The sequence below is a fragment of the Calidris pugnax genome, unplaced genomic scaffold, assembly GCF_001431845.1.
Source record: "Calidris pugnax isolate Ruff unplaced genomic scaffold, ASM143184v1 scaffold39, whole genome shotgun sequence".
In the NCBI taxonomy this organism is placed as follows: domain Eukaryota; kingdom Metazoa; phylum Chordata; class Aves; order Charadriiformes; family Scolopacidae; genus Calidris; species Calidris pugnax.
In genome coordinates, this window is record NW_015090828.1 from 10,470,936 (window position 1) to 10,484,848 (window position 13,913).

At 43.1% G+C, this 13,913-nt stretch overlaps 1 protein-coding gene across 1 annotated transcript in view; it reads left to right on the forward strand.

The window, feature by feature from the left end:
- The window catches only part of IPMK (inositol polyphosphate multikinase), a 54,224-nt gene extending 42,425 nt beyond the window's left edge, over positions 1–11,799 (forward strand). The window contains exons 7-8 of the mRNA XM_014940361.1: positions 4,892–4,973; positions 5,908–11,799. Of these exons, the coding sequence (XP_014795847.1) occupies positions 4,892–4,973; positions 5,908–6,542 (717 nt within the window). The 3' untranslated portion in view covers positions 6,543–11,799. The remainder of the gene's footprint in view (positions 1–4,891; positions 4,974–5,907) is intronic.
- Positions 11,800–13,913: the final 2,114 nt, after the last annotated feature.

The window sequence follows — 13,913 nt, forward strand, 5'->3', positions numbered from 1 at the left end:
TAAAAAAAAAAGGGGGTGGGGGGTTTAGAGAAATGGATTCAGATAAATGGGCATGCTCTCAGCAGCAGTAGTAGCGTTAGAGCATTGCTATAAAGCAGCAGTATCAAATAAGAGAATGTATTTAAGAAGAAGTTCTCCCTTTGTTATTTTTTTCTTCAAATCCCTGTTGTGCTTCCTTTTGGAAAAATAAAAAATAAGGCTTGTTAAGACTTCTGCGGTGGCAGATCAGTCCCGGAGCGATCACAAAGCTGCAGAGAAACCTGGTTTCTTCAGACCTGAAGGAGACCTGTGTGTATTTCTATAGGGTGGGTGCTGACCTTCAGATGCCAGTGAGGAGCATGGAGGTGCCTTGCTGTAAACAGAAAACTCTGCGTAATATTTCAACGCTTGCCTGCTCTTACCTGCATGAGTGTAAAACACACTGCTAAGTGTATTTACGGAAAAAAATAGGAGGGGCAGGCAGCTCGGCCCTTTGCCCTTTGAAGTCTGGATGTCTGGGCATCGGAGCGTGTCTCTAATCTTCTTGTCCTTGGTAGAAGAGCGGGTCTGGGGCTGTCCTGGCAGGGGTGTGGGGAGCAGGAGGTCTGCAAGTCATTTAATAGAGATTTTTTGTGATAGCCGTATCTCCACCAAACAGGCTGGTCTTAATTAATACCTATTTAAATTATGCTTGCTGGAAGTTAGGGAGTTGCCGCAGATAAGTGTTTGAACAGTGTGTGTATTTTTCTGCCCCGCCATGGAAGTCAGGACTGCGTTCCCCTAAATAACCTTACATAAGGTTTGAGGTTTGTTTTTCTGAATCCAGTCTTCAGTTTAACCTCCCAAACCTGCAGGCGTGAGGTTTCCAAACCATGTATCTCACCACAGAGACCTTGCAAGGGTTGTAATTTTAATTTTTTTTTAAAAGAGCACACTGGAACATTTGTATTTCAGCTCAAGGTTTCCCTGTCTTCAAGAATGTCAGGTGAACCGTGAGTAGGTGAAAAAAGGGTACCAAAATCTGTGTGTGCGAGCAGCAGTGACTTAACTCCTGGTGGGGAAACAAAAGCCAAGTGCAGGTTGAGAAGGTAGGAAGGTAATTTCCCTCGGCAGTTAATCAGCTGGGTTTTCTGACGTGCTGCCCATGCAGAGTCCCTGCTACTACTAATTAAAAATCCAAACCTGTTGGCGTGTGGAATCCCAGTTCTGCTGATGCAAAAACCTCACCGAATGGGAGCCTTTGCCATGCTGCCCATGCAGAGCCCCTGCTACTATTAATTAAAAAACCAAACCTGTTGGCGTGTGGAATCCCAGTTCTGCTGATGCAAAAACCTCACCGAATGGGAGCCGCTGGTGGGCACGAGGAGAAGTTCCCCCATAGTCAGCTGTGACAGCTCTGGCCTGGGGTGGTAGGAATCTATAAAAATCACTGATGAAGCAGGAGTTTTCTCACAAGCGATGTTTTGCACATCAGCTGAGGAGTTTTCTTTGCGGTGCACTACATCAGAATTCCTCCTGAATCCAGAGCAAACACGTAGCGAGCTGTGGCAGGTGGAGAAGGAATGAGATTTTCCTGTCTAACCATTTCTTGGCTGTCGTTAAGGTTACAGGTTTGACTTATTTGACTTGTCTTTGTTTTGCTAGAGATGGGCTAGTACAGACAGCAGCAGCAACGGGGATACAGAGAAGGGTGGCTTCAAAGGCAAATAGCCTTTAGGGGGAAGGGTTGGTAGAAGATCAGTGGTGGTGATGGTGTGAACAAAAGTGTGGTGAAGCAAGAGTTCTGGAGACCAGGAAAATGTAGTTTTCTGCTGTTAGAGCACAGCCATCCCCGAGTTTGGCAGGGGGAGGTGAGGGTGAAGCAAGAATTGATGAGAGATCATCTCTGAACTCAGGTTCTCTGTTGCTCTGCTTTCAATATGGGGCTTAAGGTGTTTGTATTTGGTTGAGGTTTTCCAGGAATGTTTTGAACAGTCACTTCCTTGCTGTTGAGAAAAGTCTTGAAACAGTATTTGGAGACAGCTCTTTGGCTGACGTGGAGAATACTTTTGTGATTACCTGTATGTGTTGCCTTTTAATGCTGTCATCTGCAGCCAAGCCCAGTGGTAACATGGGCTGTTCTGAGTCTTTGCTTGTTCACAAATAGTTAAATATATACATTACTAGGAGTAATACATTACTAACACCTGGGAGTCCTGGTGGACACCACATGCCTATGAGCCAGCAATGTGCCCTTGTGGCCAAGAAGGCCAATGGCATCCTGGGGGGCATCAGGAAGAGTGTGAGCAGCAGGTGGAGGGAGGTCATCCTGCCCCTCTGCTCTGCCCTGGGGAGGCCCCATCTGGAGCACTGGGACCAGTTCTGGGCTCCCCAGTTCCAGAAGGACAGGGAACTGCTGGAGAGGGGACAGCAGAGGGCTACAGAGATGATGAGGGGCCTGGAGCATCTCTCTGATGAGGAAAGGCTGAGGGACTTGGGTCTTTTTAGTCTGGAGAAGAGAAGGCTGAGGGGGGATCTGATCAATGCCTATAAATACTTAAAGGGTGGGTGCCAGGAAGATGGGGCCAGTCTTTTTTCAGTGGTGCCCAGGGACAGGACAAGAGGAAATGGGCACAAACTGGAACATGAGAAGTTCCATCTAAACATGAGGAGGAACTTCTTTCCTGTGAGGGTGTCAGAGCCCTGGCAGAGGCTGCCCAGGGAGGTGGTGGAGTCTCCTTCTCTGGAGACATTCAAGCCCACCTGGACACGTTCCTGTGGGACCTGCTCTGGGTGGACCTGCTCTGGCAGGGGGTTGGACTGGATGATCTCCAGAGGCCCCTTCCAACCCCATGTCATTCTGTGATTACACGGTCAATACGAGTGTGGGACTTGGTAGTTTGTCATTAACTGTTTTGTGTCATTAAAAATGCACTGGTAATACATTTATTGCATTATCATTACGAGAATGCATATTTCTGCCTGGGTATTTTCAAACTATACAGAAAGCCATTTGGGAGGGGATGGCTTTGTGCAGATCGGGTCGGGTGCCTTCCTGGGAAACCCAGCTCAGAAGCACAAGGACCTTACGTGCTGCTCCAGCCTTTCTTTGGAAAACAAACTGAGCTTGCAGATCATAATCGGTATTTTTGAGCAAGTGCCCATGTCACAAAAATTGTTAGCTCCTATGGGGAAGAGATAAGGTTTGGGTAAACAAGATGATTCTCTCAGGAGCGTGCCTGCAGTGCTGGTGTGTGGAGGAAGCTGCCACTAGACCAACCCACCAAGAATGTTTGATATTATTATAACGAAGACACAGCTAATGAAAACTTAGATGTAATCATCAGGCTTTCAATCCTCTTCCTAAGCAATATATTTATTTTATTCTTGCTTGATTTAGTTACCTTTGGCTCATGACTCTTTAAATTTAAAAAGTTGAAAAATTAGGGGCTTTTGTGAAACCGAAATCACACTTGTTGGATGCTGTTTTAGAACAACTCACCTCTGCTCTTCTGCAGCTTCCAGGCATCAGGGCATCAGTTTCTTTAAGTAACGTGTCAGTGGGAAGTGTCTCTGCTACCGAGTGAGTTGAAACATCCAGGATTACAACTGTCACTTCTTTAGGATGACCAGAATTATTTACTGCCTCTTCAACGCGTGGCTGATGACTTAAATCAGTTGCCACACGCTAGGATCTAAGTTCCTCGGGGACCCTGAATTGAATGACTTCTGTTTTGTTGGTTTTTTGTCAAAATAAAAGCTATTTGTGACTTTTCTTCCTGGCTGCTTTGCGAAGCAGGAGTTATGGAGCCACATTTTCATATTGTGCTTGTTGTGGATGAGGGAGAGGTTTTGGGGGCTGCAATGAAAATAGGGAATTCTGATTTTTTTTTTTTAATTATTGCTCATGTACCACTCCTTTTTATGTGCTGATGTTTCCCTGTTTTGGACTGTCTCGGTGGGTTACAGCAAGAAAAAGAACGTGAAGGAGAGATTGGGGGGCAGATGCCTCACACCCCGATGTGCGTTTCGTGGAATCCTCTCTTTTTATGGGTGGTGAAGGGAGGGCAGAGGCGCTGCAGCCGGGGTGGGTGCCGCAGGGTTGGGTGGTCTGAACAAGTGCCAAGCACAAAGTTTCTGCCAGAGACAAACTGCCTGCTTGGTAACACCATTATTTCTGCAAATAAGAATTGTCTGCGCTCTCATAAACAAGTTAGACTCGGGCCCGGCAGGCTGGCACGTTTCTGCTATGGAAATTATTTCAGTTAGAGAGAAAACGTGTCTCTGTGTAAAACATTTTTGAATTAAGTTGTTAAGCTGGTACAATTCCTGTTATGGACAAAATGGGACCCGGAGGAGTTGTCTCCCTTTCAGGCAAGAGCTGATGTGCCGTTATCGGGGCTGGAACGCAGCGTTCGCTCGGCTGTTGTCACTTATTGAGTATGGCCTCATTTGAAACATCTTAATATAGTTTCAGGTGCCTCTCATGGAGCTGGGCCTTCCTGGCCACCTCACGGTATTTCTTCTTGTTTTGCCATTGTGCTAAATATTTTTATAGTTTTAAGAACTTCAGAATAATTGCGTTGAATTTTTTAGCTGTTACATCTTACTGATTTAATATCCACAGTAACACGAGGAGTATGATAGCTTCACGTGCCTTAAAAAAAATAATGTTTTCCTCTGATGGATATGTTGATTTTTGCCAAGATAATGATGTCTTTCAAAATGCAGGAAAGCCCTAACTTAGAGCCAAAGATGTGCAAGGGGAGGATTTTGTGGATCAGAGCAGTAGAGGGCAGCGCTGACCGCGGCAAGGAACGTAAAGCTAAGGGAGGGCTAAATAGTCCCAAAGATTTGGTAGCCCCTCTATAAGGTGTCTCATAGCCCCACTGGTTGTCTGAAATGAGTTGAGTGACCTCTTCATCTCTTGCAGGTTTACCACGTCTCTTCTGACAGCTACGAGACGCAAAACCAGCACTACGGAAGGAGCTTGACAAAGGAAACAGTAAAGGATGGTAAGGGGATTTGTGTGCCAGAATTCGGTGATCTGCATGAGCAACGAATAAAAATGGGGCTGTTTGGTGGTGATAACTGTTTCAAATTAGTCATTAATTGACGTCTCTTCATCTGTTCCCCACCAAGGGATAGAAGGACACGTACACAGACACAAACACACCCCTCTCTGGAGCTGGCACTGACTTGTCAGCTCTGTCACAGATGATAAAGAGTTGCTTGAGCTTGTTTATCCTTGGAGCATTTAATGGGTCCCCGCCCAAAACTTGCTAAAACGATCTGGAGAGCAGGAACCACGTTCGTCTACTGTTTGATACCTTGATTAGTTAATTTCTATTCGAAGCCCAATCTGTAGTTTTATACAGCAGGCCTTATGCAGGTGAGGTGACTGAAGGTATCAGAGCTTCTTGGTTTGCTTTTGATTTATTAATAATTGCCTGAAAGGCAATTGTGTGAATACTGTGCATTTCTTCAAATCAGGATCTACTATCATCCCAAAAGAAATGAAAAAACATCTTGATTTCAGAGCTGAAAATAATCCTCAAACGTGTCTCTTTCTTGCAGGCATCTCCACAGATGATAAAGAGTTGCTTGAGCTTGTTTATCCTTGGAGCATTTAATGGGTCCCCGCCCAAAACTTGCTAAAACGATCTGGAGAGCAGGAACCACGTTCGTCTACTGTTTGATACCTTGATTAGTTAATTTCTATTCGAAGCCCAATCTGTAGTTTTATACAGCAGGCCTTATGCAGGTGAGGTGACTGAAGGTATCAGAGCTTCTTGGTTTGCTTTTGATTTATTAATAATTGCCTGAAAGGCAATTGTGTGAATACTGTGCATTTCTTCAAATCGAGACCTACTGGCATCCCAAAAGAAATGAAAAAACATTTTGATTTCAGAGCTGAAACTAATCCCCAAACGTGTCTCTTTCTTGCAGGCATCTCCAAGTTTTTCCACAATGGGTACTGCTTGAGGAAAGACGCGATAGCTGCCAGCATTCAGAAGATTCAGAAGATTTTGGAGTGGTTTGAGGGCCAGAAGCAACTCAACTTTTATGCAAGCTCATTACTCTTTGTTTATGAAGGCTCGTGTCAGGCAACAACCGTGCGGCTGGGTGACGTCACCCTGGCAGAGAAGAGAGGAGTGCCCAAAGGACTGTTAGCAGGTGGAGACATACTGGAGTATAATAATAATATTCACGTAATTAATTCGACGGAGAATGGCAAAATCGAGGCCTCTGTGGGTAAAGGCTTGTCCAAATTTTACGCACTTCACAAAAAGGCATATTCCAAGAGGCACCACAGTCAGCTCTCGCTGAAAGTTGAAAATTTGGAGCAAGGCAACGTGTGGAAGAGCAGCGCGTGCATCGCGCAGGAGCACCTGAACGGGAACGTTATACCCCAACTGGAAAAAGTTTTCTGTCACATGCCAGCAGAAATCAAGGAAAGTGCAAATGTGGAAGTCCGGATGATTGATTTTGCTCACGTGTTTCCTAGCAACACAAAGGATGAGGGCTACATTTACGGGCTGAAGAATCTAATCACAGTACTTCAAAATATTTTGGATAGCTAAATTCTCTTTGCTATGGTTTTTACTGGGGGCCAATGATAAAAGAGCAACAACACGACGAATTTCTGCACTTGTAATGCTGTATAACTGGGTTTGTATTGTTCTATATTTTATTTGTCTTTGTACTTTTGGTAGAAGGGGTTTAACTTTTTATAATCTCACTCAGGAAAATAATTGCTAGTTAATTAGGGAGTGTGAAAGGATGAGGATACTGGAGATGAAGCAAGAGAGGTGAATGAGTAGGGTGAAATACATACAGTTGGCTTAAATCCAAGGAGTACAGCTGTACTATAAGCAAGGGTTGGGTTAGTTCCCCTCATGACTTTAGCGTAGGTAACACTTGCCCACTTAGCCTTGACACTGAGCCGTTATCTCCATTAACAGGTTTTTTTAGAAAAAGGACTGAAAACGCTAAGAGTGCAGGATTAATGTCCTCAGTACTGCCCTCTCGTGTTTACTTTATTTGAATAACTGGAGTTAACCCTGCTTGGAGAGAAATCCCCTTCCGAGTCAGTAGTCTCACCTGGAAGCCAGTGGATCAAAAAAAGTGCTTTTCGACGTCACGGGACGACGTTGCTGTTCTTTCAACCCTGGTGTGGGCACTTCCCCTCTTGGTGGTTGTCTGTAGCCGGTGGTCACCGTTGACAAGCTACAACCCGATTTGTGTTGAGGTGCTAAGAAAATGCTGGAGTAAAAATACCATAACAGGCTTAAACTGCACAACTGCTAGAGAAACTGTTTGTTCCTAAGAAAAAAGAACGCAAAGGCGAGATGTTCCAGGAACTAATTTGGTTTAGGAGATTAAGTCAATCTGTTAATGGAGTGTCTGATGCTGTGACTGAGGGAAATGCCACACTCTTTTGCTCTGATGGCCCTTCTCCAAAAACATGGCTTTTAAAAGCAAACTAATTGAATGGGGAAACAAAGCATTCTGAGTAAGTGCAAAGGATCTCCTCTCGCTGTCTGCCGCTGGTGGTTTTGCAAGAAGGGCTCCTGTTTCTGCTGCTGGGGAGCACCGACTGGAAAGGAGGAGCAATACAGGTGAAGGACCCTTTGCTGAGAAGATCTAGTTCAGCCCTGGAGCGACCAGACGTACCTCCGTTCGTGGCAGTGGAGTTGGGGCTCTCTCTCTTACCCGGCGCTAAAGCGGCCTCTCTTTTTTTATTTTTAATTTTTTTTTTTTTTTTTACTGACACGCAGGCAAGCGGTGTCATTAGAAAGTTGTCCCACTTCCTTCTTTCTCGCAGGCAAAATTCAAGCTTTCATTATGGAATATTTTGAGATCAGGATGATGTGTCCAAAGCGTTTTTGAGGTTTCTGTTCTGTACACGGCTGTCCTACCAGGGCTGTACGAAAAGTGGGGATGGAGGATTCTTGGCATCTACAGAGCGAGATCTTAATGCTTTGAGCAAGCCTCAGAAGTCAAACTTTTTAGAATGGATTTGATCATTGGAAACATACTTCTTTTACGTGTGGACTTCATGTGACGCCGTGGCCTTGCTGCTCTCTCTGTATGATGTTCTGCACTATGCACTCATTTGTGTCCACATCTTCGCAAGTTCTCAATTCCACACCTGTTTTCTATATTGGAAGGAGATAAATACTTTTTCGAGCAAATATTCTGGTTTTAAATAAATCTGAAATTTTAGCTCTATTTGAGAACCTGGGTTAATTGGAAGAAACAGGGTATTATGCGTAGAACTATATTGTTTAAACTTTAGAGCTAATATTGGCCAATATATTCAAGAATGAAACAGAATGATGTGTTAGTAACATAATATTTTGGAAGCATGGGAAAAGATGCTTGCAGGAGGGGCAGTATCATTTGGTTGAAAATTTTATGCAAATTGTGGTGAAGGCTGACATGAAATACCAGGAAGAGAAAGTTTCATTTTTCTCCCTGGTATCTCCATTGCACCATATACTGAATATATTCCCAATGCTCTGTGAACTAATTTAAGCCATATTCTAGGAAGAGTTTGTGGTTTTGTTTGCTTGGATGCTGGTTTCTTTGTTATGATTTTTTTGTTCTCCTGTCCCGTGAATAGTCAACACTAGAGTAGCCTAGGCTGGTAGTGGCCTTGTATGATAAATTCACAATGTTTTCTAGAAAATATAGGGCAAAACATTTATACGTCTGAATTTTTGTCCTCCGTAATTCATCTCCTCTGGATTTTAATCCATTTTGTGCCGACGAAATTGGACATCTGCCTCAAAAGTCAGTTATTGGGAAATGATGTGTTTGCTCTTAGTATAAGCGCATTCTCCCGTCTCCGCTTTAAGATATTTGTCTTCAGTGTTTGAATGCTCTTGGAGTGTTGATTGTTGTGTTGACTATGGCAGTGTTTGTAACACACCTGGAATATTGTTAAACTGTCAGAATATTTTGAATAAAAAAAAAATAAAATAATTTTATCATGGTTTTTTTTTTTTTTTTAAACCAGTAGTTATTATGGATGTATTTCTGTTAATTTAAAATGTAGCTTGAGAGATAACAATATTTTTAATTGGAAGTTGTGTAAATAAAGCTTGCTGTAGAGGTGTTTGGGCATAGTACCAACTGTGAAATTTCTGCCTGCCAAGGTGTTAACGTTCACATTGTTCTTGCACATTTTTAGATTTGGTGTTTTTAGTGTCTTGTATCTAATCAGATGGCTTTCAGTTATAGTTGGAGATGTATTCACGGAAATCATTAAACAGCTGAGGGAATTAATTAGGCATGAAGGCATGTATTGCTGTCCATCTCCTCCCTCCCAGTGATGTCTCTCTCCTTCTCTGTATGAAGCGTAGAGGACGGGTGACAGTTACCTGGAAATCTTTACAGTAACGAGGCCTATAGGTATTTCTGAAACAAACTGAAATATTTCTGAATATATATATTTCTGAAATAAAACTGAAAGCAGGTCCCTTCGCCAGGATGGTGTGATGTATCGGTCGTTGATGAAACCTGTCTTTTTTGATTTTTAAGCAATAAGAGTTTGATTTAGCAGAATGGATTGTCAAAAGGGAAGATTGATGGAAGCCTTGTCGTTCGTGTGTCTCTGGGGATGTACTTTTCTGAAGACTTTCTGCCTGGGTGATTGTGAGAATTGTGTACAGGCTTACCGAATGAGAGCTTGAATTGTATAAAGTTTTATAAAAAAGCATTTACATATATGGTATTTTTGGATATGGGTGAAACTTGTTGCATAAGTAACATTGGAAATTATTATACCATTATGAAATGTTTTAAACTATTTTAATCAAATCATTTTATGAACTAAACCAGAGACTTTACCTATAGTTGTGATTCACATGAAACTTGTGCTGGTTTCTGTTTTTTCCCTGCTGTAATACATACTACAGTTGTTCTTTTCTATAATCCTACAGTTTCATGGAGAATTCCTAAAGTACTCAGTAGGTCAGGAAATCACCGATTCCCTTCTGTTTGATTACAGAGTTGATACTGAAACACTTCAGTGCCCGTGGTATTTTAAGTAACTTGAGTGAGTTACACATCTGGAGGCCCAGAGAAACTTCCTCGCCTGTGGAGAGCTCTTGCTGATCCGGGTCTGGATCACGCAGCATTTAAAATGGGCCTTTTCCCCTGTGGCAGCAGCAGCAGCAGTGGCAAAAGGCAGGTGTCACTGCCATGGCTATGTCAGGCAGGGGCACTTACAGTGATGGCAAATCTCTAATTGTTTTTCCATTTCACAATGGGAAGTGTCACGGAGTGTAGGAGGACAGTGGATGTGAATCTGTTCTTCCACTTCCGCTGTTTAACGTTATCACTAGTTGGTCATCCTCCCTTCTAGTTTTTTTCCCCTCCCAAGTAAGCTTTCTTCCCGAGTGCCTTCTTCAGCTCTGGCCACTGGTGACCTCCTGTAGCATCATTGCGGGATGATTTAAAGTGAAATTTTTACTTCCTAAGAGACTTCTGCCCCGTAACTGCTCTTAAAAGTGCAGTATTGAAAAACACCAGCAAAATGCCTCAACTCCTGAGGGAAACACAATTTCCCTCTCGCAGTCTTTCCCATGAAAGAGTCGGGATGGGATGTTAGTGGAGAGTACACTTCCATGGGAGACTGGATCATAGGTTTTATGAAATCTCCTTTCTCTGTGTTTTGAAGAGGACATTTTGGGGGAAAGGTGAGTGATAGCCAAACTGTGTGAAGTTTCCCTTTTTCTTTCTGCAGTGAGGGTTGGGTGTAAGGAGGTAGCGCAGCGGGGAGGGGTGGAAGTTCCTAAGGAGCCCTGAGTAGGACATCTGGTCAGTTCTGCAGTGGGGGTGATGGCTGGGGATAAGATCTGAAGGCTGCAAGTTTTCACTTACCTTGCAGGGAGAATACACCATGCCTGTTCATCGAGTTCTAACCGAGGGTTGTAGGATGTTACTGGTGAAGTCCGTGCCTCTCCACAGCCACAGGCCAAATACTGCCCCTTTTCCATGCTCACGGCCATCAATAAATGAAGGCTGCAGAGAAGGTTGTCATCCAAAGGACAAATGTAACTGAAAGGGGAAAAAAAATGAGAAAAGCTAAGGGTTGTACAGCAGAAAACACACTTCAAGAAATATCTTTCACTGTAGCCTTTCTGTAGCGGAGGGGGGCCCCGTGTAATTGGAGTTTAATTAGTTTGTTGTATGACATTCAAGAGCAAATAGTCTGAAGAAAGGTACTTTAAAAACACCTTAGTTTGAATTGTGTCTGTTGGTTCCAATACCTATCATATTCTTTTTTTAAAACACCTTTAAAAACACCTTAGATGAATCGCATCCTTTGGTTCCAATACCTATCATGTGTTTTTTTGTTGTTTTTTTTTAAAAAAGTGACCTATGAAGTAACTTCCAAATATGACGTGTGTTGCACCTGAAACGAGAGTGCACAAAGGCACTTTAATACTCTGGGAACTGTACTGGAAGAGAAATGAAAGCATGTGAAATTGCACCTGATCGTTGTGTTGTTAATTGTTTTTAAAATCTAAAGTTCTACATGATTTATGCTTGATGGATGAATGTATCTAGTCTGGTCTGGTCTCAGTTTCTTTGACTCAAGTGTCTAAAGCTGTCACTCAATCTCCTCTAATTTGTATGTGTCTGTAGTTTCATTTGCTATTTTTTTTTTGCCATTATTGGACTGCAGGGGGTATTGTTAATATTATATGTGTTTATTTTATAGAACATTGTACTATGCTATCTACCAACTTTTGTAATTATAAGTGATACTTAGGGTAATTCTAATAGCTGTATATTTGGCAAATTATTAAAATTTTCTGCAAGTGACTTGCAAGTATAATTGTTTTCTTTTTAATACAAGAAGATTGTTGAGAAAGCTTTCTTGAATATCCCTGCACTGATTAATCCCTCTTTCTTTCTTCTCTTTTCTGTGCACTCCGTATTGGGTGTTTACCTTGGATTTACACATTTTGCTTTACTACCATATTTTCGTCATGGCATCCATTGCCCTTGTTTGCTGGGTTTGCCTTAGTTGTCCTGGGTTAAGCAACACAGGACTAACTTTTCTTCTAATGCTGGGGAAAACGGCACTTTTCCAAGACTCCAGTGTCTGAATTAATGAAAATACTTCTTTTATAGCCAGCCAGGCTCTGTGGGATTCAAAGTCTCAGCGTTTTTGAGTCTTGGCAGGTGCAGGGACAAGGAGGAGCAAGGCCTGGGCATTTGACCCAGGCTGGCCAACAGGGTTATTTCATACCGTGGATGTCACATTCAATATAAATTAGAAAAGTTTGCTCTGTAGCATTCTCTCCCTTGATGGTGGTGGGTCCAGACAACTCCTTGCTCCGGTGCCAGAGCCCTGAGCCCTTCCCTTCCTCCTGAAGCTGTTGTGCTCAGGGTCTGCCATTTGCTGTCCCTGCTGGGAGTGCACAGCTTCCTGCTGAGAGAACTGGCTGAGTATAATTCTTGTACATCTTCCAGCAGTATCAGGATTAATACTGGTTCTTTAGTACTATTACTAATTATTTAGACCTGTTCTATTAAATCTATTTCTATTTCATCCCTCGTGGTTCTTTGTGTAGACCTATTCTATTAAATCTGTTTCTATTTCATCCCTCGTGGTTCTTTGTGTTCCCCGATTCCCCTCTCCGGGTTGGGGAGTGGTCATCAGGTGATAGAATAATTGTCTAAACAACAGTAAATTGTTATGGGTTAGTCTTAGTCTATAAAATGAAAAAAAAAAAAATATCCACACACACAAACCCCCAAACAGAACGTGCTTCCTGAACACAAGTCCATGCTTTGTGTGTTGTATGGGAACTGCTGCTCAGCAGTGTATTCGATTTCCATACTAGTCCACCAGTAATTTTCCTAAAACCTTACTCTACAAGAGTTGCCTCTATGAAATGGAAAAAAAAAAATAAAAAATCAACACATGCAAAACCCTAAACAGCACATGCTTCTTGAACACAAGTCCATGCCTTGTGTGTTGTATGGGAATTATTGCTCAGCAGTGTATTCGATTTCCGTACTAGTCCACCAGTAATTTTCCTAAAACCTTCTTCCTTGCTGAGAAGCACCATTCTAGGAACGGAAGGGGGATTGGAAAAGACAAAGCCATCCCCCCCCCTCATTGAGACACACACACACACACAAAAATAAAGGGAGGATGTTCATAAATTTTGGGACAGTTTGGGCCTTGATGAACAATTAAGAAGTGGCAGTTCCACTCCAGAGTAATCAAACATCAAGATTACCTTTAGTGTTTGATGGAAAGCTGTGAAAATCACAGCTTAAGGCTGTTGAAGCTGACTTGATTTTTCTTGATTTGTCCTTTCAGAAAAGGAAGGCAGGGCTGAAAATGTGGAAAAGCTATGCTTTTCCTTTGTGCTGTGGGTTGGGAAGCAGGATCCTGTGAGTTGTCCTCAAAGAGGACACACTCTGAGCTGTGTAGGAAAGAATTTCCTGCCTATGTTAACGCGGGCAACAGAGTTATTCCTTTGCGGATGCAAAACCTAAATTAAATTAATCAACTGATGGGTGAAATGAGGCAAGAAGCCTAGTTTTGTGAGGATCTAGGGGCCTGGGGGGTTTACACTTAAAAAAAAATATCCGAATGGTGGTTGTGCATGAAAGAATTCTCTGAAGAAAACCCCGTTTCCTTGTTGTTTTAGAGTGAAGGCAGAGCCGTGCCCCTTTGCTGCCTGCTCAATCACTTGTCAGTGGGGTGTCTCCTGGCTGGGGGTCACCCCATCTTTTTGCTGTCTCCTTCCCTGTGCTGAGGTGAGGCTTTGAATGGCTGCAGGGTGAAGCGTGGCAGGAGGTGACGTGGCTGAAAACTGACGTGTGGGGTGGTGCAGGGGGGAGCTGGGGAACCACACAGCCCCCCAGAAGGAAATCCCATGCAGGACTTCAGGCTGTTTGGATACAGCCCTGTGGGA